Source organism: Dryobates pubescens, chromosome 8 (genome assembly GCF_014839835.1).
Source record: "Dryobates pubescens isolate bDryPub1 chromosome 8, bDryPub1.pri, whole genome shotgun sequence".
Classification (NCBI taxonomy): Eukaryota; Metazoa; Chordata; class Aves; order Piciformes; family Picidae; genus Dryobates; species Dryobates pubescens.
Window position 1 is genome coordinate 15,902,596 of NC_071619.1, and position 22,067 is coordinate 15,924,662.

The following is a 22,067-nucleotide window of genomic DNA, read 5'->3' on the forward strand; positions in this document are numbered from 1 at the left end:
TCCCTTCAAGAGGAGGCTTGACCATTAGAAAAGTTTGGGCAGCTTGACAGATGTATAGTATATGCTGCTTTCAAATGCTATCCTTCACACTGTGATATTCTTAAAAGGAACTATTCAAAGACAATGATGTTGATGTACAAGGCACTTTGCAGGTGTTATACCAGAAATGGTCATTTTGCATTGTGGAAGTTTCCTTCCTTGTGTGGGAAAACAAGAGACCAAAGAAGTGAGACTACATCTTAAAACTCTGTTACTAAAGATGTAAGGATCCCAGCTTCTTCTCTTGGAAAAAAACCCACCTTATTTTAAGTATCACACATTTTCAATAGATACTGAACTAGGCTGCTGTGTTTCAGAAACTAGATTTACTGAAATTTGTAAACAAACAACCCCATCCCATCCGCCCAACGAAACCCAGAACTAACCAACCAACTGAAAAACCCCAAAAGCAGAATTCGCCGTTGCTACTCAGAAGACTTTCTTTGGGAAGTCTGTTAGGATGTCAGCCCTGCATGACCCACTTTTGTATACAGAAAGTCACTTTTTTCTTTCAAGAAAAAAATAATTGTAATCTCATGCTTGCACCAGTGAGTCTTTCTTCTCTTTGAAAGACAATGCAGAGCAGCAGTCGAAGAAAATTAACAAACAAGCCACCTGCCACTGTTAAATCATGGAATCATTTCTGAAGGACAGTAAGGTTGAAGCTGTACTATCAGAAATAAGTAGCACTTACCTGCCTATATGAATAAGCTATCTCTGCTTCTATAGACCAGATAGTTGTTGCTGATGAACTAGTATGGGTTGGAAGTAGGGGGGGTGAGGGGAGGAAGTCCCAGGCTGGATGTTGACAGAGAACTTCTGAAAAATGTTTGTGGTCAGGCCAATAGCAAACTTCAAAAAGCAATCTTGTAAACAAGACAGACTTACATAGTGACGGTTAGCAGCATAGAATGTGCAAAACAGACAGACTGGGACTCTAACCAGAAAGCTAATAGAATCACAGATGTGATGTGTTAAACTAAAATGCAGTAAGTCAAAATAATGCAGTTCTCCAAGTGAAAATTATATCATGTGGTTGACAGTCATTCAAAAAAATGAAAATAAGAAAGCTGCATGAGCAAGAAGTTCAAGTAAATGATCACTTCTTGGTATTGTCCTGCTTCATCCATGGCAACAGCAGGTCAAAGTAATTCCAGCTCTTTCTGAAAAATCACTACTACTGTCCTTCAAACAATGCAAAATCCTACAAAACAAAATCACTGCCTGTGACTGAAGTCAGTGTAACCTTTGAACAAAAGTGTTTTAAATGTTTCATCAGTCACTGATTATAAGCTGCAAGTAGCTGTTCTAGGAGCAGAACTGGATGATTACAATAAAATGTCAAATGTCTGCCTGAGGATGGGTCACGTCTAATAGCAGATTATAATTATTTATGGGTCAAGAATATTATGCTTATAATAAATCACTTAATTTAGAAGAGTAAAGAGAAGACAGCTTAAACTAAGCAACATTAAATTTCTCCACGAAGTGCTAATTCTTTAATGTTGTCCATTCAGTTTTTTAACCTTTAAAGAATTTCAGGATAAATTTTGATGTGTACTCATTTTTTTCCACTCAGTGTTATGGTTGGTATACTGCCACCTGACAAAAGCTACTTAAATCGTTCCCCACAGGCACGGTTCTTACTGCACAATGGAGAAATTATAAACACTCCCAAAGACACCAGCCCTAAAAAAGATTCAGACATAAGCTTTCATGAACAGTATGGAGTTTTAATGGAGTCAGAGCTAGAAATCATCAGAACAATTCCATACATCTATATACAGACTGGGAAGCATGACTAAGTGGCTATTACTTCCTATATACAATAGCTGAAATATACAATGGAAATATGATTTAACTAGGAATTGTGAATATGCTTCTGCAAAATTATTTAGCTAGTTTTGATCGTAGCCGTCGCTTGATAATTTGATGATCACTTTCCTTCTCTCTTTGTTCTACAAAGATCTGAAAGAGAATATTTCAAGAGTTATTCAGCATTTCTTCAGAGACAAGTAACAGGCACTTCTAGACACAGAAAACATGGTTTATCCCAGAAGCTCCTTTTAGGATGACATTTGCCTACTGTCTTTTAGTCAAACACCTCCCAGGACAGAGTCCATTTTAGCACATCACAATAAGCAACAACTACTGGGAGCATTAAAAATTCAATTTTTGCTGAAACATATTTATATAAACCCTAAATTTTCTTTATATATATATATATATATACACACTCTTAAATTCCTTTAACTTTCTCTGACTATCCTGGGATTCCTTTCCTTTCACTTCTTAAGCTTCTCTGGTTTTGCTCTGCTAGTGTGCCATTTTCTCCATCTTCCAATGCAGACCTTTTTTGGTTTCTACCACATCCATGCATACAATTTACAGAAAATTCACCAATGCATCTCACTATGGGCAAACAATTGCCATAGTGAAGAAAGGACTGAATAGAATAAGATGTACTTCCAAGAGAGCAAGAGTACACTCAGCACTATAGTGACTGTCAAAACCTTAATGTTGGATTTTTGCAAGCCCTCACCTCTAAGACCCTTTATAGGCTGGCTTAGACAGGGTAACACAATTCAAGTACACCCAGAAGGCTATTTAAACTGTGCTTTGCACAAAAGCACAGATGTATCCACATCCTAAAGTAACCCAAGTATCAGCTGGGCATAAATGGAATCAGAGGTTATCCGAGGCGCTTACTGGCCCTGCAAAGTTAATTGTACAGACAGATCTTTCTCTCCAGTGTTTCAATCAATCTGTTCCAAATCTATGGATGCATTAATAGCATCTATTTCTCTTCTCCCTTTAAAGGAACACCTACTGGAAAACTAAATTCTCACTCAATTGCTGTCAGCAGAGTTAAAAATTAATACTCCACATAGCACAGCTAAGATACCTGTAAATTGATTTTAAAGATATCTCTGTGATTGCTGTATCACCTGTACAGCAAGTCAGCAGTCAAACAGCATAGGTGAGACAATAGAGAAAACTAAGTAAAACAGCAGAAAGAAAAGACCAAAAAGAATAATCAGGTAGACTCAAAAAACAAGTCAGTAATTTCAAACCTCTTCAGCAACATAATCAGGCCTCTAGGTCTGTTCTGTCCTCCTGAGTTTATTTTAAGCCAAGACTACAGAAACACATTCCAGTAAGCAGGACAACAACCTGTAATCATTTACCGAGGAAGCAGGGATATCTAGAGGGCAAGAAATGTCAGTTGTATAGAGTTTTCTCTTAGCTCGCTTTGGCTTGAGCTCATTTACTTTGACACCTTCTGGTTCTGCAGACTTGGGAGAGCTTATTGTTGCCATCAGCTTCTTTGCTAGAAGAAAACAATTTATAGTAAATCTATGTCTCACTCATTTTGTGAGCCTCTAAATTTAATGAAAAAAAACAAGCTTTATTAAAAGAGTTTAAAAACTAAACAGATGTACTCTGAAGTGTAAATATAAAAATTCAGATCTGGTATTTAACCACCAGTTTTCTATAACTGGAGAGTTTTCTATAGCATCAGATGTAACAACTTAAAGGATGCATTTAAATAGTATATTAATAATCAATTAAGATTCAGATGTCACTGAATGTTAAGCACCACAAGAGTTGAAGAACAGGCTTAACTTCTTTGTGTTGACAATAAGCACAGGGTAGAGAATTTTCTATATATACACCTGTATTGTTTTATCTAACTAGTACCAGACCTATAAAGAGATGAATGCATGCATATTCTGAGCTAGAAGGAAAGAAGAAATTCCAAACAACACTAATTTATGTAAAAGAGGGAAAAAAAAATACAGGCCACGGTAATAAAGATCAAAAACTAGAACTCATTTGAGCAAATCAAATATTTTCTGGGTGAAATTTTGAGTAGTCTGAATTTGGCTTCCATTGGTAATGACACGCTGTCACCGTGGAAGCAATCTGACAAAACTGGATGTCTGTCAAGTTAGTAAAGAGATCTTAATTTTACCTGTGCACACTGAATGACCGACCTTGTTTTAACCCAAGTGTCTTTTGGACTTTAGTGCTGGCAATTTCTTGTGGCCTCTGCTAATTGCAGTTTTTAATTGTTTTTTATACAGAGAACTAATCTTCCCCTCATATATGTACATCAAAAAATCATTAATCTAGCGTCCACAAGAAAAAAAGTAGAGACAGGAGAAAAAGGGATTGCATATAGAACAATGATTTGAAGTTTGGATATCTGTTTCACTGTAAGGAAGAATAAAGTGACTCAGATATTTTGAGCCTAACAGTCAGCATTGCTTTTATAACCACCATGCATGCACATATTCCACACTATCTGTTCATTCCACCTGGTTTACCTTTCACACCCACCCTAAATTTCAGAAGCATATGGTCCTTGCAATCTAGGCAGCCTTTTTCACGCTACCAGATTCAGTACACTGGGCCCCAGTTTAGCTTCTATTGTTTCATAAGTGAAAGAACAACTTAATTCAGGAGACATGTCCTTTAAAGATTCAGTACACTGGGCCCCAGTTTAGCTTCTATTGTTTCATAAGTGAAAGAACAACTTAATTCAGGAGATATGTCCTTTGAACAATGTCCACATTAGTAGTTCACAGTAGGAAAAAAAGGCATTTTACAACAGCCAGAGAACATGGAATAAGCCTTATTTATTCCGTACCAACCTTTAGAGTGAATAATTGTGGGAGAACTTTGAAAAAAGTCTCCAATTTTTTGCAGTGTTCTGTCTTTCTTGTTAGGTGACTTTATACTTGAAGTAGATTCTTGCTTTCTTAAGAAGTATTCTTTTCGATATGACATCTGTACCGAGATACAAGAAAACAGAAAGTATAATTCCAATTTGACTTCAATAGTATTTCAAGCTGACAACTTTAACATTGCTACTGACATCTCAGTTCATTATACTAATGATAACTACCACAGCAAATGATGTAGACAATCTCATTTTATACACACAGGAGATTAAAAATTGCCCAAGTTTTACAGGATACATCTAAGGATAGATTAGAATGGAATCAAACCAAACATTCCAGGTTGGAAGAGAACTTTGAGTCCAACCTATCATCCAACACTATCGAATCAACTAAACCATGGCACCAAGCACCACATCAAGTCTCTTCCTAAACACCTCCAGTGATGGTGACTCCACCACCTCGCTGGGCAGCCCATTCCAATGGGCAATAATGCTTTCTATGAAGAACTTCTTCCTAACATCCAGCCTATGAGCAATACAGGAAACAATTACTTTAAAAAACATCCAACCAGTATATTCAAGGTTGTATTTACTTAGATAAGCTTGTTTAGTTATAAATAAAACAGAGGGAAATTGATAAGGGAAATAAATCTACTACTCATCCTCTCTGCATGTGACCAAGTTACTACCAAGGCCTAAAACCACCTTTTTGTAACTGTCATGCGTATAAATAACAAGAACCTGAGTTTTCCTTCAGAAGTATTGCCTGTAACATCACATGTACTAGCAGTACATTCAAACTAGTCTTCCTAACTATTTCTTCACTTGGCATGATTGTAACTGCAGCTAGTACACATTCATGGCAAACACAGGCTTGTTAGATTATGGAGTTTAGTAGGAAGACAACATAAGCATTTAAGAATCATATTCAAATACAAAAGGATAAAATACTGCTGCATAAGAACGATTACTGCTTTCACAAGTCCACCTTCACGGGAAAGGCCAAACTTCAAAACTAGAATAAACTCAAACCGTTTTCTTGTTGCTTGTAGAAGGTGAATTAGTCATAGCAGATTTTGTGTTTTTCTTGTTCTCACTTTTCACAAAAGCCTAAGAAAATAAATATGACAATATTATCACTCATGGGAGTGACTGAATGAGAAGAGTAACAGGTATTTCACTCTCAATCTGAAATAAGCTCACTCATTGAAAGAGATTACTTGCCACCTACCTAAATCATCCACAGGTCACTTCATTCATATTCATCTGCTAGCTTCAAAAGTACTGAGAGGCATAAAGATTCATAAACCCCACAAGGAGGATCAATCATGTAAGTACTTCAGGGTTTCCTAGACTTTTAAAGTGTCTTAGAGATAGCAGTGTTTGTGCTAATCATAATAAAAGGCAAAGGAAAGAAACGTGCAGTTCAGGTAGGAGCAGTGAATATTTTTACCACCTTGACATGCTGTGGAGCCTCAGTCTCTCAGCACATTAAGCAAGCTAGATCATGTAACCTTGCACTGAAGGAATTAAGGTCCACAAAAACAAAGGTTCAGTTGCTGGTGCATTAGTTCTATATAGCCCCTCTAAGTACAAAAAGATCAAAGAAAACACAAACAGAAGAAAGAATCAAAAGGAAGTGGTCTTGAAACTTCAAAATGCACTAATTAAGTCCAGGATCTTAATCTGTGATTTCCCGTTAGAAAAGATTATAATTGGTATCAGTGTGTGCCTAAACCAAAAGAAGCAATTCGATTGAAGCGATCTGTAATCTCACACATCAAAGCTGGAGACAAGAGCATATGGTACCAGCAGGGAGAGAGAAATGTAAAATGTAAAGAGAATGTGCAAATCCAGATCCCAGATAAGCTATGACCTCAATCAACACAAGCCAGAGATCCACTATTTATTTGCTGGAGGGGGGATCCACTATTTACTTACTTGTGGGAGGGGGAAAGAGTTTTAAATATACCCTAGGTACATCCATTGGGTCTCAGAGTCACAAGATAAAGATAGAATCTTAATGAATTATCAGAGTAATGCATTGAAAAACTGCACAATACATTTTGGCAGTTATTCTAGGTCATACCTCATCCATCTCTTCACTCTTCCTTTTCTTTCTTGGCTTGATGACTTTAACTGTAGATGGTAAGGTACTGCCCTCGTGTTTCACCTCCATCTTATTGGGTTGCAAAGGTGTGAACTGGATTTCCATCTCTGGTTTGGGGAATCGACTAGTTTTGCCATTTTCTGTGGACACTTCAGAAGAGTCAAGGACAATTTCTGAAGGGTCCTACAAGCATAAAGAAATCAAGAAGTGAGTCAAAAAACCTCCTATAACACGTCCCTCCCCCATGGATTGCAAAGCAAGCATTCCATTTTCTGTCGGCCAGCTTTTGGACCACTTACAAAAACTGTTCTGAAATCTACTTCAACTATAGCAGAGTTTAAAAACAGTTAATATTTCTATCTACAACCACAGAACTTAGTTTTCCCTGATGATCTCAGTCCAATACTTTTTTTTCAAATAGCTTTCCTGAGAGGCAGACAGCTAGTCACACTTTCACAGCTGGCAGTAGTAGAATTTTCATAGTTTTCTTCATCTTAACTCTGCTGCCCCTTAGAAGCAAGTAGTAACAGAAGCTTAAGAGACAAAACTATAATCTTTCTCTAGCTTATCTTTAGGGAGCATTCCCTTCCCTTTCCACATTAGGGAAGTTAATTGTGCAACTAAAAGTCCAACTGACAAGCCATAAGCCATGAGCCAGATTCAGCCTGTGAGAGAATTTTACGTGACTACTTTGTCTGGAGGAAGAACAGGAATTCAGGAATCGCCATTGTCTGAAAGCTGAAGTACTTGTCTTGTACCTACTTATAGCCAAAGAGCAAGATCAGCATAGTGCCCCTGGGATGGAAAGGTCAGTTTGCAGAATTCTTCCTCTGCAGCACTTACCTTCAACCACCCAACTCAACCCTTCTTTTTTTTAGTAAAGTCAGCAAGAAAGTCAGAGCTGTGGTCTCCCCATTTCTTGCATCTAGCCAGCAGCTCAACTGCTGCCACAGAGCACACAAAAATTAATTCAGTAATTGTTCAAATGAAAACTAGAAGACAGGCTGCTGAGGCTGTGCAGGTGGCTGCTAGTACTGCTGTTGATCCTGAAGGGTACCTTCTCTCAAAAGTGAAAATGACAAAAGCCCATGGAAAGCCAAAAAAGGTATTCACCTTCTTCGACAGGCTCTGTTGGGATCCTGAGTGGAAATACCAGCACCACTGAATTCCCAAGAACGAAGTGGGCTAATAAAAACATTTTTCTTTATTACTGCTACTTCATGAAAGAGTTAGCCCTCAAAAAGTTACATACGAATGGTTAGAGTCATTAGCTAACAAAGCTACATGCAAGAATCCTGCAGTGGAAGAAAGCAAATCCAAATTTGTCTTGATATTGCTCATCCCTTTAAAAGGAGCTGATTAGGTGTGGTTTTTTTGTGGTGGTGTTGTTATTGGTTTTGTTTTGTTTTCAGGTGACTTCTCACTACAGAAACATCAGAGAGAGGTAAGTTTCCAGAGCACACAGTTGAAGTAAGATAAAATTATTTACATAATTATCTGCGACAGCTTCTGTTTCTACCAAAAGCCACTAATTCAGGTGATCTGATCATCAAGAGACATTTGTAGAATCAAACTTTATAACTGTGCAGGATACAAACAGGATACAAATTTCTTCCCTATTTCACATCTAGTAAAATCAATACAGCTGCATAAAGTTTTCAAATGTAAAGTTTTGTACCAACCTCACTTAATGAAGAAGCACTACTAGGACATTGAGATAATGAATCATTCTCTTTAACTTCATCTCTTACTGGAATAGCTTGTCCAGTTAAAGGATTAGTCTTACTTTGGTTTTCTGTAAACTGTAAATATTTAGAATAAATAAAAATTATGTCAAAAGAGTGAGTTTTCTAAAGTTACAGCACAAAAACTTAAGTGCAGACAACTAATGAACACCTGGGCTGAAAGACAACACAAGTTTAAGGCAGCAAAATCTACTCACGATGCAATCATAAAACATGCCCTGCTGGGTCTCACCAACAGTCAATCCAGTTCAATATTCTACCTCCAAGAGTGCTACAAGAAGGTGCTATTTAAGGATAACCTGTGTGGATCCTGGTCACCTCATCACCTGTTCACTCTGTCACCTCCCAGCACTCTCAGTTATTGTATTGCAAGTGTCAGAGTACACTTCTGCCTAATCCTCAGAGTACCCACACGTGAATACATTTATTGATTTCTACTACAATTTTTTCTAATCCCTGTTGACAGTACTTTTGTTTCCACCACCTCCAGAAAATCACTAGCTACTTCATATAGCAATGTGTTATTTAATTTCTTTAAAATTATTTCCTAAGTTTCATAAAATGCTGCCCAGGGTTTGCAGGATGTTAAGGAGGACAGCTCTGCCTTCTGTTCAACCACCACAGCCATGACTTTGTAAGCCTCAGCTCCATAACCCTCTAGGTTGCCTTAACCTCTCCTAATGAGTGACATCATCTTCACCTCTCCTAACAAGGCAGGAGAGACACATTACCTTGACTACTTCAGTTGTTGTTCTTTATCTCCACTATGCATTTCCTGAAAATTATTTGACTCTCCCCTCATTCGCTTCAACTTCAACACAAGCTTGAACATAGAAGATTTCACCTCAACAGGAGGAGAAACTTCTTTACAGTGAGGGTGACAGAGCACTGGGACAGGCTGCCCAGACAGATTGTGGAGTCTCCTCCTCTGGACACACTCAAAACCCACCTAGACACATTCCTGTGCAGACTACCCTAGGCAATTCTGCTTTCACAGGGACCTGATGACATCTGAAGGTCCCGTCCAACCTTTAATGTACTGTGATACAACCTAACAGTTTCTCATATAATAATCCTGTTAACAGCCTTTCCTTATTCATAACATCAAACATTGTTACTCCTGGCTTCAGGTATTTACTTCAGCACCAGTTTCTCACAATGATTCTTCTCTGTAACTAGTTTTATAGCAAAATAATTTTACACTGCTATTACAAAGCAGTAACCCTTGACAGAGCTATTCTGTCCTCCTTTACAAATCTCAAGCTTGATCTATAAGGTACTAACTGAACTGATGAAGTAGCAAGAAACTAGCTGAACAGTCTTATTTTGCAGTAGTGAGGAAAGAGATGAAGAAATGCCTTTCAGCATTTAGTCCAGTCCTGCAACAAGGGGAGAATTGCATTTTCAAGCATCCAGAGAAGGGACTGATAGGAAATGTGTCCAGCCCCGTTCATCATTAAGTAGTAATGGAGCCACATAGCATTAATTCAGCTTAGCAAAAATACCTCATTAGATACAGTTCATGTAGCACACAATGGTCTAGGGTCAGAATCAGAAGTCTCAGAACAGTTGCAAGCCTTTTAATTTTTGTCCAGGAAATATGAAAAGTATAGCATAAGTTTCCACTACTGTTTTGGTTTGAAGTAGGATGAAAGATACTGCTTTTTTGCCTTGTGAACCCCTCCTTGGGCTTGCAGCTTTTGTTACAGAACCACCTCTATTATCAGACTATAGGCTCTATCACAAAAGCCAGGCTGAAATGCCCTTGACACTAACAAACTGAAATGGCACTATAAATGTCATCAAGTCTCCATAACCTGGATTAATTAGTTCTTTCTTCATGAACATAAGTTCTATAATGGAGAGAGAGGTGTGGCATTCTAGTAACTGAAGTATTTTATTTTTCTGAAACATTATGAAAGGCAGAGGGAGAAAGAATGAACTCAGAACTGAAGATACAGTACAAGAAGGAAGAACTATGGACATTACCTTTCAGGAGATTCTTAATGTTGTTGAAATACATACCGAGAAAACCACAAAATAAAAGTTAGTAATAATGTATCATTAATATACACTTCCTATAAGAAACATACCTCTTTATTTACAGACTGATCTATTTCATCTTGTCCATCCTCAGGTAAAGGTACTTCTGCCAAGGACTGAAGGTGTCCATGGTTAATATTTTGCCTCAGTTCCTTTAGTAAGCAGTCTTTCTCAGCCAGCTGTTTTCTTAGCTCCTCTATATCAGTTTCCTTATCCTAATAAACACAGCAAAAATTGCCACAAATGTTAGAATGGGGAAAAGAACTTAATGTATAAGCAACAGCACCATTACTTGGTAGTGTAAGTTCTAGAATTGTAGGCTAAACCAGTCAGATATCCAACAAAAAACCCAGTAATTTCATGTATGAAGTGGAAAAGTTCTTTAACAGCCTGGGAAGGGTAAATGCAAAGGTTTTAATTGCATTCTACTTCTGCAGAGTTAAAAGAAGTTCACCTCCTATTTATAATGAAGTCTTTGGTGCTGTGAAAAAAAGGCAGCGAATGTGAGTTGTTTTGGATTTCCAGTTCAACTATGCAAGATCAAAACAGACTACACTGTTTTTAAAAGCTTTGTTTCTTTGAAAGCAAATTTGTAACAGCAGCTGAAGCTTCACCATATTCAGTAGTTCAAATAAACAAAACAAGCTGCAAAGTGTTTAAGAGCACCAAAACAGAGTGCCAGTATAATGTTTTATAGAATTAGCAAATAACAAAAAAAACCCCACCCCAGACACAACAAAGGAATAATCACACAGGAGCAAGAAAGAAAGATCACCTTTTCTGAATCCCGTAGTGCAGCCTCTTTCAGTTCTGCTATTTCTTTATCCTTTTGTATCATATTAGAAGCCAAAGTCTTGAGTTGTATTTCCAAAGCTTCTACTAATTGATCTCTTTCTTCACGCCACTTTTGAAGATTGCTCTCCTTTTCTGCCAGCTGTGCCATAAGTCTTTCCTACATGGGAAGAAAGGAGGTTAGAATTGAACACTGCTTCTACACTGCCTTAACTGTTATGATAGTTTGGCTTTGCATAATTGACAATATTTTATGGGCTTAGTACACTCACAAGCCAACGTGAGTTAAAGCTCACATAAAACTAGTTTCACTACAAATATGCAAAGGCAAACCATGCTTCAATTCAGAAATCTGGTTTTTAGAATACATAGAATACATATAATTACATAGAATACATAGAATAAACCAGGTTGGAAGAGACCTTCAAGATCATCGCGTCCAACCCATCAACCAATCCAACACCACCTAAACAACTAACCCACGGCACCAAGCACCCCATCAAGTCTTCTCCTGAAAACCTCCAATGATGGCGACTCCACCACCTTCCCAGGCAGCCCATACCAATGGGCAATAACGCTTTCTGTATAGAACTTTTTCCTAACATCTAGCCTGAACCTCCCCTGGCGCAGCCTGAGACTGTGTCCTCTTGTTCTGGTACTGGCCGCCTGGGAGAAGAGACCAACATCCGTCTGTCTACAACCTCCCTTCAGGTAGTTGTAGAGAGTAATAAGGTCACCCCTCAGTCTCCTCTTCTCCAGGCTATTTTTTACACTTAGGGTATTTGCAAACAATTTTTGGTAAGAACCACCACTCCTTGTTTGCTTTGTGATTTTGCTTACTTGAGACTTGTTAGCAATAAAGCCACAAAGTAAAAGTCATCCTAAGATCCTAACATCCAGAAAGTCATTGTTAACTACTTCCATATTGAAACACAGTTTCACATTTTACAAATTCATAAGAATTTCACATTTAAGAAATTACAAGCCTGATGCAGTCCAGTGAACCACAATGTATGAACCTTGTTGTTAACTATCAGTAGACTCTACTTTAAGAGCCTGTCACTAGCATTTTGACCAAGTAATTTTACTCCATATCTGGAAAGAAGAATTTTTTAAGTCACCTCCTGCTTGCCTTTTCTGTTCCTCCTAAAGTCTCATAGGCTTTTTCATTTGTAAACCTTCTATTCTTCCCTTTTCATACTGGGAAGATCTCACCTAGGTTTTGCCATGCAATGAAGTCAGGGAATTTTCACAAAGGCCAGCTACCCTCAAGCACCCACACTGTTAAACACTTGACATGAGTTTTATTCTGTACTAGACTTAACACCACAGGACTTTGAGAAGAGTCACTTACAATTTCTGCTTGCTGCCCTGCGTGACGTTCTCTGCCCTCTGCAAATTTCCGTATTTCTCTGTTGCGATGGCTCTCAGCTTCTTTCACTTGACTTACAAGTCTTGCTTTTTCCTCCAGCCATTTTTTCCTATCAGATTGATACTTTGCCTGATTTTCCTAATTTAATGAAAACAGAAATGACAGAGATTAAGCAAAGTTGTAAAATCTAGATTACCACTAAATCCATTCATTTAGAAAAGGTAAACAGAAACACTGGCATAGGTTTAATCCAGCATGTTCCCAAGTGCAAGTGTTACATTCTCATTTTCTCTTCCACATTGAAAAAACATTAGATATTTTCAGCATTCTAACTCAGACTGGCAAGTCTTCATGGAACACTACTTGCTTTTCCCCTTTAAAAATGCTATTACACATATATAACAAACCCTCTTAAAGTTAGACCAAAAGTACAGATAAAAAGGTCCCTACATCTTAAAAAATCCCCTAATCTTTTATACTGCCTTACAGGGCATGTTAGGAAACTTCTAGTTCAAGACTGAAAGGCAAAGAATGTAATAGAATTTGAATGGTTGGCAGAGTAGTGCACACCCAAGAATGTAACTTCTATCCACAGCAACTTTGTCTCCTTTTGTATCACAAGCTAATGTCTTGTCAGGCACAAGACATTCTCTCACACAAGACATAGGGCACCAGAAAAGATGCTTGGGAAAAAAGGATTACTTTCTAATCCAAGGAGAATTCATGGTAAATAATTAGCCTAACAGAAAGGCCTTACAGGGCATACAGCAAACATAAGATTTTGAGAGTTTGATTTAGTTGCCCAAGCAATGGACAGAGAAGAGGTTCAGAAGAAATACTGGAGTTGTACCAGTTGAGATAACTGTAAGAGAAGCTCAGCTACAGAAGCACCGCCCATGGTAACATAAAACAGTGAAGGGTGTAGTCCACTATGGGGCATCAGTGATGCTGCATATTAGAAAGACACTGCATCTAGACTTCGCTACACTAATGAACTGCAGCTTTTAGAGGAGGCTTCCTTTACAAGGGTAACAATTTGCTGTAGCACACACTAGCTCTTGAAGATAGCAACACAAGAAATGTAGATCCCTGATGGAAGTTATGGCTTTAAACTTAAGTACGTCAACGTATTTTACCTCCAGTTCTTTTTGCAATTTCATTAATTCTTCATTTTCATTCTTCTCCTCATTTTTGCTCTTTTGCTGGCAGTTACTGTTGCTCTGGTTATCCAGCTCTCCATATTTCTGCTTCCATGCTTCTAGTTCTAGTCAGTACACAATATGAGGTTATATAACAGTTTCAAATGCATATTTGACCCTACTCACATCCTTCTACTAGTTACTTGAATTTATTAGCTGTGACAGAAAAGGGACAATAGAAGCCTTTAAGTGCTACAAGTTTGTTCTATACTACATGAAATTAATACCTAGTTAACAGTCAGCAAATAAAACAGAAATTTACAGCAGCTATCCCAATACATCCAAAACAATTATGCCCCATTGCTATATTTCCATGGAGAGATTACCCTGAACTAATCTGTTGGTCTCTTCTAATTTGGCTTCAAGCACTTGATCTTGTTCAATCTGAGTCTGTTCCTGTTCTTCTAACGTCATCCTCATATCTTCAATTATTTTTTCCTTTGCGTGTAGATCTGAAGGTATGAAATAAACGGACACATGAAGCTGCTCCTCATGCCCACTGCTTTCTCCCAAAGTGCCCTCATGACAAATTGTTCCCATTTCCTGAGATCAAAACTTATAGTAGAAAAAAATAGAGCATCTCTACCAAACTACCCAAAACCAAAATTCTTCACTAATACTCATCAACCTGATTTAGCTGCTTCATTGCTAACGTCAGAGTATGGTCTGTATTGTATGAACAACTAACCCTTGTTGTTGAACTGCTAAATTTTTACCAAACTTGCCAAAATTGCTCTTGTGGTAGTTAATGCTTCAGTGTTTCATAGTTAAAAAGGCCAAGTAAATTAGCAGATAAATACAGCAAATCCACGCTTTCTCTGAAACTTGTTTCTTATACCAAGACTATTTCTTTACTCTTGAACCAATCATAATTCAATAAAACTTAGTTTCTGAGTTAAACATTTTAATGACTAGCTTGAAGTTCTCAGTATTTTAAACTATAAATACACAAGTGTCTCTGAAGTCATTAACAAGATAACAACTCATTATGTTGCCATGTCAAGAAAAGCCAACACCCCAATAAACAAACCAAAAAGACCTGCCCTCCACCCCACCAAAATCCTCTTAAAGCCACGGATGGTTTTTTCCCTGACCTTTACATGTTTTCTCATACTGTTTGGAGAGTTCGTCCAATTTCTCATTCTTCAGCTGCTCCTAAATACGACATTGAAAGCATTTAAAGAAAAAACATTTGAAAGAAACAAATATTCATGCTAGAAATGAGTAGCTTTTTTTGTCTGAGCTTTAACAAGTACTGGAAGCAGTATTTAAGACATACGGTCCAGATTAACTAGGTTTTCCAAGATAAGGGAGAACTCAAGCTGATTGCAAAAAACAAAATAAAAGAAGAGGTTTAGAGAAAAATATGTCAATGACAATGTCTAAGTGCCATTAACCAGAATCAGGGTATCTGCAGGTATCAAATGTCTATTTACTAAGCAAGTTATTCTATTTAAAACAATATGAAAGTGTCCTGCAGTAAAATGCTCTTTAAAAAAACTCTTTCATTCATGCATTAGAACTAATTTCACCTAGCTACTCTTGCGTTACCCTGATTTCTGTCAGCTTTCTCCTGTTGCTTGGAAAATGTGCCTCATTAATGGATTAGTTTTAAAAAGTTAAGAATGAGTAACATTAAGAAAATAAGATACTTTTTGAAGCTGCAGGATTGTGCGCTGCTTGATTTCCAGTTGTTCACTCAAGTTGTTTTTAGCTTTCTCCAGTTCATTAATTTTATCCCTCAGGGATTTCTCCTCAGATCGCATTGTGGACACCTGCAACGATGCACAAAGACGGCAAGCAAAACTAACATTAAGCTATCAGACTTACAATCCCTGTAAGTTATCTAAATATCCAAACACTGTAAGAGTCAAATTTTTACAAGCATCTTAGCTACATGTCAGGGGTTAGAAAAGACTATCACACATCTTTTCTAGAGCAGGATTTTCACCGTAGAAGGTGGTATTACATTTGGCCAGGAAAACAACAACAAACCGAAAGAAAACCAAGAATGCCTAACCAGGAAATAACCTTATCAAACTACAGGGTGAGTTGTTCTTGAAGAAAAAATAGGAGTTTCCTGACACCTGATCCCATCCAGTCCTTACTTCTTCTTAAACAGAGGATACACACTGAGTGTTGAGAAGGATAAGGTCCTTCAATATTAAGCTGCTAGGAAAGATGTTAATATATTTTAAAGGCTTAACTTTCAAGCCCAAACTCTTGCAAGTCTTTTGAATTTCAAAGATGTGATAACATCTTAACATCTCAACATTTCAAAGTTGTGATATCACATAAGGTTCTAAGAAATCCTATTACTTGGTAACTAAATGCTAGTAACTAAAATCCATAAAAATTATTCCTTTTTCATTTGTTCTCCTCAACAGAAAACATAGCTCAGATTTTTTGATTAACCAATCTTTTCCACCCAGAGATCTGCATTTTCCATAAATCTGAGGCTCTGGAGCCAGCACAAGTAATGTAAGGCTACTGTTGTTATACAGATCATAGGGGCCTTCCTCATAACCAGATTAGCCATAGTTGTTCACAAACCTTTTTCAAGTGTATAAATAAAATGTACTACCTCTCTGCATTATCTGTACTAGCCTGTGTTTGATACATGGTCCTTAGTTTGCAGCTTCAATAGCAACATAACTTAAGATTCACTGTTACTCTAAATACATGACTGAAAATAGCCTTTTTATGTATGAATCACACCTAACAATCATAGCTTGAGATTTGTGAAAATAGGTTTGGATAACAGAACCTCAAGCAACCTTGCAAAAGAAACATTTGGCCAATGGTTACCAACCTCTTTTTGTACTTGCTGAATTTGTTTCTTAGCGTCAGAAAATTTCTCTTTCAAATCTACATATTCTTCTTCTTTCCTCTGCAAATCTTTTTTCAAATTCTGGACAAGGGCAGAGCTCTCAGAAAGATCTTTACGTAGCCTGGTGTTAAAAATTAACACACACAAATTAGTGTTACACATCTCAAAGAAACAGCTTTTACACATAACTCAGACTCTTTGAAGAATTTATTCACTAACAGAACCTCAGATCTATCAGATCAATGACAATCTCAGATTTCAGCTTCTTTCTATGCAAGTAACAAACAGTTTCCTCCCATAATATTTCCATGTGATTTAGGTATGTTTGACAGACTATACAAACACAGGAGGATAACAATCAGCAAAATATACAAACAAAAAAACTCAAGTAGTGCATTAAGACTGCCAAGAGAAAGGGTTTGGTTAATAAAAGCTGATAAACATGCAAATGCATTACATCAGTTTATTCTGACGTTCACAGAAGGTAGTTTTAACTCATAGCCCTTTGAGAAATGGACTCGTTATTTCATTACTTACAGTGCTACAGATTGTGTGTGCTCATGCTCAATTTTCTCCTTTTCCTGAAGGGACTGTTTCATATTCTCCAAACTGTTCATCAGCTTCAGAACTTCCTCCTTCCAATTTGCTTCTTGATCATTTAATTCTTTCAGTTTTCTGTCTGAATTAGCACATTTCTCTTGCAAAGATACTTTATTACTTTCTAGACTTAAAATGATAGTTTCTTTCTCATGAAGGACTTCTTCTAACTTTTTTATGTTGTCGTTTTTAGCTCTAAAAGTTTCCAAAAGGCAATCAAGCTCTCTGATTTTTCCCTTGTAACTGGCAATTTCTTCCTCAAACTGTGCAATTACTCTGTGATCCTCTGCAGCCTGCTTTTCAAAATCCTGGGTTTTCTTCTGGATTTGCTCTTGTAACTGATTCATAGTATCTTTCTCCTTTATTGACTGATTTTCAATCTCATGTAATTTTATTTTTAGTTCATTGTTACAATTCTTGGTATCATCAAGCACCTTTTTCAAGGCTTCAACTTGCTGAAGTAGCTCCTGAATCCGCTGACTTTTTTGTGAAGAAGCCTTAATAATATTTTTGCATTCTTCCCAAATACTTTCAACACTGCAGTGGAAGGAGCACTCTTGTCTCAGATCTGCTGTAGAAGCAGTTTGGGACTGCACACATGCAGGATTCATTTGAACTCTGTCTGGTTCATCTTTTTGAGAGTCTAAGGAATCACGTAGATTAACAAAATCAATATCCATAGCATAAGTCTCTGAATGACCTTTATACAGCTCATCTACTTTGGACTGCATTGTTTTAATTTTTGAAACTTTATCAATTATACTTTTTTTTGCATGTTCTACGTCATTATTTAGCTCAATAATCCTTTCTTCCTGTTCCCTGTTTATAGCTTTCTGTTTGTCCAATTCTGAAACAAGCTCCTGACAGTCAGTTCGACATTGCTGAAGGTCTTCACTTAAGCTGGAAGCCCTTTCTTCAGAAGCAGAGATCTTGAGATGCAAGTTTGTTATCTGTCTACTGAACTCTTCATTTTTGTTTATTTCTCTTCCGCATTGGTCTTCAAGTGCAGCTAGCTGACCTTCCAAGGTTTCAATTCTTTCCTTCAATGTTGATATTTCTTCATTGTTCTCAGAAGCGTTTCTTTTCACATATTCAGTTCTCTTTTGCTCTAGAGAATCCTCTTCCCAACTCGCCTTCTTATCTCCTAAAAAAACAAATCACAAACACCCAAAACATAAAGAAATGCCCCCTACAGCTCAGGTTGTTTAAGATCAGTAATACAAGTCATTAGTAGTACCAAATAGCTATTACTACATGGAAAACAGTTGCCATCTGAAAGCCACACTCTCATATCATACTGCTTTTTGAAATCACAGAACTGCAGAACGTCAGGGGCTGGATTAGACCTCGAGAGATCATCTAGTTCAATTCCCCTGCCAAAGCAGGATCACCTATACCAGGTTACACAGGAACTCATCCAGAGAGGAAGATTCCACAACCCTTCTGGGCAGCCTGTTCCAGTGTTCTGTCACCCTCAGTGAAATAATTCTTCCTCCTGTTTCCATGGATCTTCCTATGCCTCAACTTCCACCCATGTAAAACTCTGAATGGCTTAACATGCGATGGGTGCCTCAGACTTCCAGACCTAGTTTGTGGCAAGAGGTGTTCAGGAACATTAAAGAATATCTCATCATTGCTCTATTCCAGCATTCTGCTGAGGGACACGGTTTGGTGGTGATCAGGCAGTGTTGGGTTAATGGCTGAACTCTATCTTAGAGGTCTTTTCTCACCAAAACAATTCTGTTTCTAGGATTCTGTGACTCTATGATACTATTAGCAGCTCTTCCTAGCAAGTGCCCACAATTCATATGTGGCTCTGGTAGCTTCTAATTTTGTTTCACTCAATAAATTCAAATTAACAAAAGATTAATAGAAGGGGGGAAGGGAAAACAGATCTTATTTACTTGCTTTGAGTGTCAAGTTGCCTCAACAGACCCTTCCAGCCAATCAAGGAAATATGTCTTTGATGGCTCCTCTGAAACATGGCTCAAGAGCTCACATTTTCTTTGACAAATTCAGATACTCCAAATAAAGGGAGAAAATACACATGTCTAATACATCTTTAAGATGCTCTTTATCCATCCTGTAGTATGTCTCCTCATAAACTTGTATTTTGATGAGGCATTGGAATATGTTGGCTGCACAGGAAAGTCATGGAGCCCCCAATCCTGGAAGTGTTCAAGAAATTAATAGATGTGGCACGGTAGGACATGGTCTAGAGATCATGTACATGTTGGGTAGAAGGTTGGACTTGTTGAGCTTAGAGGTATTTCTATCCTTAATGATTCTACTCTGCACCACTAGTAGAAATATCTAGCTAGATTTACTAATATCTATGAGCTAAACAAAATTTGGTTACATCTAGTTTCCACATTTACTGGTTCAACAATCCCTTTAATAGAGCCGGCAGTTTCCCATGATATGTTAAGAAAAACAAAGATATGTTTTCCTGAGAAAAAAAAAACCCAACACAGTTATATAAATACATTAACAAAAGGAGAACTAGAGAGAATCTCCATCCATTATTGGATGCAGGAGGAAAGACAGCGACAAAGAATGAGGAAAAAGCTGAGGTGCTCAGTGCCTACTTTGCCTCTGTCCTTAGCAGTAGAATTAGTTGTTCTCTGAACACCCAACCTCATGAGGTGGGAGACAGAGAGAGGAAGCAGAATGAAGTCATCACCGTTAAAGAGGAGATGCTCAGGGACCTGCTACACCACTTAAGATGCACACAAGTCTATGGGACAGGATGGATTACATCCGAGCATACTAAAAGAGTTGGCAGACATGCTCACCATACCAATTTCTATTCTTTACTGCAAATCCTGGCTCTCTAGGGAGGTCCTGGTGGACTGGAAGGTAGCAAATGTGACACCCCTCTACAAGAAAGGCCAAAAGGAAGACCCGAGGAACTACAGACATGTTAGTCTGACTACAGTCCAAGAGAAGGTCATAGAACAGATTATCTCAAGTACCATTGTGCACCCTATAGAGGGCAACCAGAGGCCCAGTCAGCATGGGTTTATGAAAGGCAAGTCCTGCTTGATGAACCTGAGCTCCTGTAACAAGATGACTTGCCTAATGGATTAGGGAAAGGCTACGGATATTGTCCACCTGGACTTTCATAAAGCTGTTGACATGGATGCCCATGGATTTCTTCTGAAAAACCTGGCTGGTCATGGCTTGGAGGAGCACATGATCATCTGCTGGAGAAAACACTGTCTGGACAGCCAGGCCCAAAGAGTGGTGGTCAGCGGAGTCAAACCCAGTTGGTGGCCAGTCAGCAGTGGTGTTCCTCAGGGCTCAGTATTAGGACCACTACTGTTTAAACATCTTTATCCATGATCTTGATAAGGAATTAGAGTGCACTATTAGGTGCTTGAGGGTAGTGAGGCTCTACAGAGAGACTTCAACAGATTGGATCAATGGGCTAAGGTCAATGGCATGTGCCTCAACAAAGCCAAGTACTGGGCTTGAGCCATAACCACCCCATCTCATAATAGAAGCTTGGGAAAGTGTGGCTGGAAGTTCTCCAGGACAACGGACCTGAGAATTCTAATCAACAAGTACCTGAATGAGCAAAGAAAGCAAACGGTATTCCGGCTTATATCAGAATTGTGAGACCAGCAGGAGTACAGAGGTGCTTGCCTCCCTGTACTCAGCCTTTAGTGAGGCTGCACTTCAAATACTGTATTCAGCTTTGGGCAACTCAATACAGGATAGACATTGAGGTGCTGAAGCAGGTACAAAGAACAGTAACTAAGCTGGTAAAGGGCCTGAAGAATTCATCTTATGAAGAGAAGCTGAGGGAACTGGGACAGTTTTGTCTCTACAACTACCTGAAAAGACAATACAGACAGGCAGTTGCAGGTCTCTTCTCACAGATAATTAGTGATAGAACAAAGAGATAATAGGCTGAAGCTGCACCAGGGTAGGCTGAGGCTAGACAGTAAGAAAAAAAAATTTCCACCAGAAGAATAGTCAAGCATTGGAAGAGGCTGCCCAGGGAGCTGGTTATATCACCATCCCTGGATATGTTTAAAGGTTGTTAAGATGTGGTGTTTAGTGGCAAACGTGGTAGAATAGGGTTAGTGGTTGGACCTCATGATCTCAAGGGTCTTCTCCAACAGGAGTAGTTCTATAACTTATACTCAGCATCCTCTTACTTTTACAATGAAGCGAAAAAACCAGTCTCAAGTTTTCCACCTAGAATTTGGGACCTTCCCTTCCTTTTTGCAATCGGTTTCAAAACTAGATAACTAGTTATGTGTTACAGAGCTTCCATGTAATGGAATTTAGAAGTGAGGCAAATGCTTTGCACTGATACCCCCAATCATGCAGCAAAGCAGGATGAATACTAGTTCAAGATACATGAAATTCATTGCAGAAGCTTTTTATGTAGGAAGTAACATCAAAAAAATGCCCCACCTCAAAATATGGGATGCAAGTCCTAGAGAAAGTACAAAAACCCTGAATTTCAGGACAAGGTAACTCATCATCTTTCAAGATAAACTGGTCACAGGTCACTAGCATATCTAAATTCTACAAGAAAGGTGGCAGTATAGCTGTGCTTATTATGCTATTATCCAAGTACATGTAACATGACTGGTTAAAAGTGTGTGTGTTCATATATAAAACATTAATAAAATGTAT

The 22,067-nt window shown here is 38.1% G+C and overlaps 1 protein-coding gene across 1 annotated transcript in view; it reads right to left on the bottom strand.

The window, feature by feature from the left end:
* Nucleotides 1-1,929: 1,929 nt before the first annotated feature.
* KIF20B (kinesin family member 20B) overlaps nt 1,930-22,067 on the bottom strand; it is a 37,775-nt gene continuing 17,637 nt past the window's right edge. The window contains exons 19-33 of the mRNA XM_054163609.1: nt 17,355-18,558; nt 16,800-16,938; nt 15,640-15,762; nt 15,082-15,142; nt 14,314-14,439; nt 13,925-14,052; nt 12,771-12,926; nt 11,400-11,576; nt 10,675-10,839; nt 8,519-8,638; nt 6,816-7,019; nt 5,759-5,836; nt 4,698-4,833; nt 3,228-3,370; nt 1,930-2,007 (exon numbers count right to left, since the gene is read on the bottom strand). Of these exons, the coding sequence (XP_054019584.1) occupies nt 1,930-2,007; nt 3,228-3,370; nt 4,698-4,833; nt 5,759-5,836; nt 6,816-7,019; nt 8,519-8,638; nt 10,675-10,839; nt 11,400-11,576; nt 12,771-12,926; nt 13,925-14,052; nt 14,314-14,439; nt 15,082-15,142; nt 15,640-15,762; nt 16,800-16,938; nt 17,355-18,558 (3,038 nt within the window). The remainder of the gene's footprint in view (nt 2,008-3,227; nt 3,371-4,697; nt 4,834-5,758; nt 5,837-6,815; nt 7,020-8,518; nt 8,639-10,674; nt 10,840-11,399; nt 11,577-12,770; nt 12,927-13,924; nt 14,053-14,313; nt 14,440-15,081; nt 15,143-15,639; nt 15,763-16,799; nt 16,939-17,354; nt 18,559-22,067) is intronic.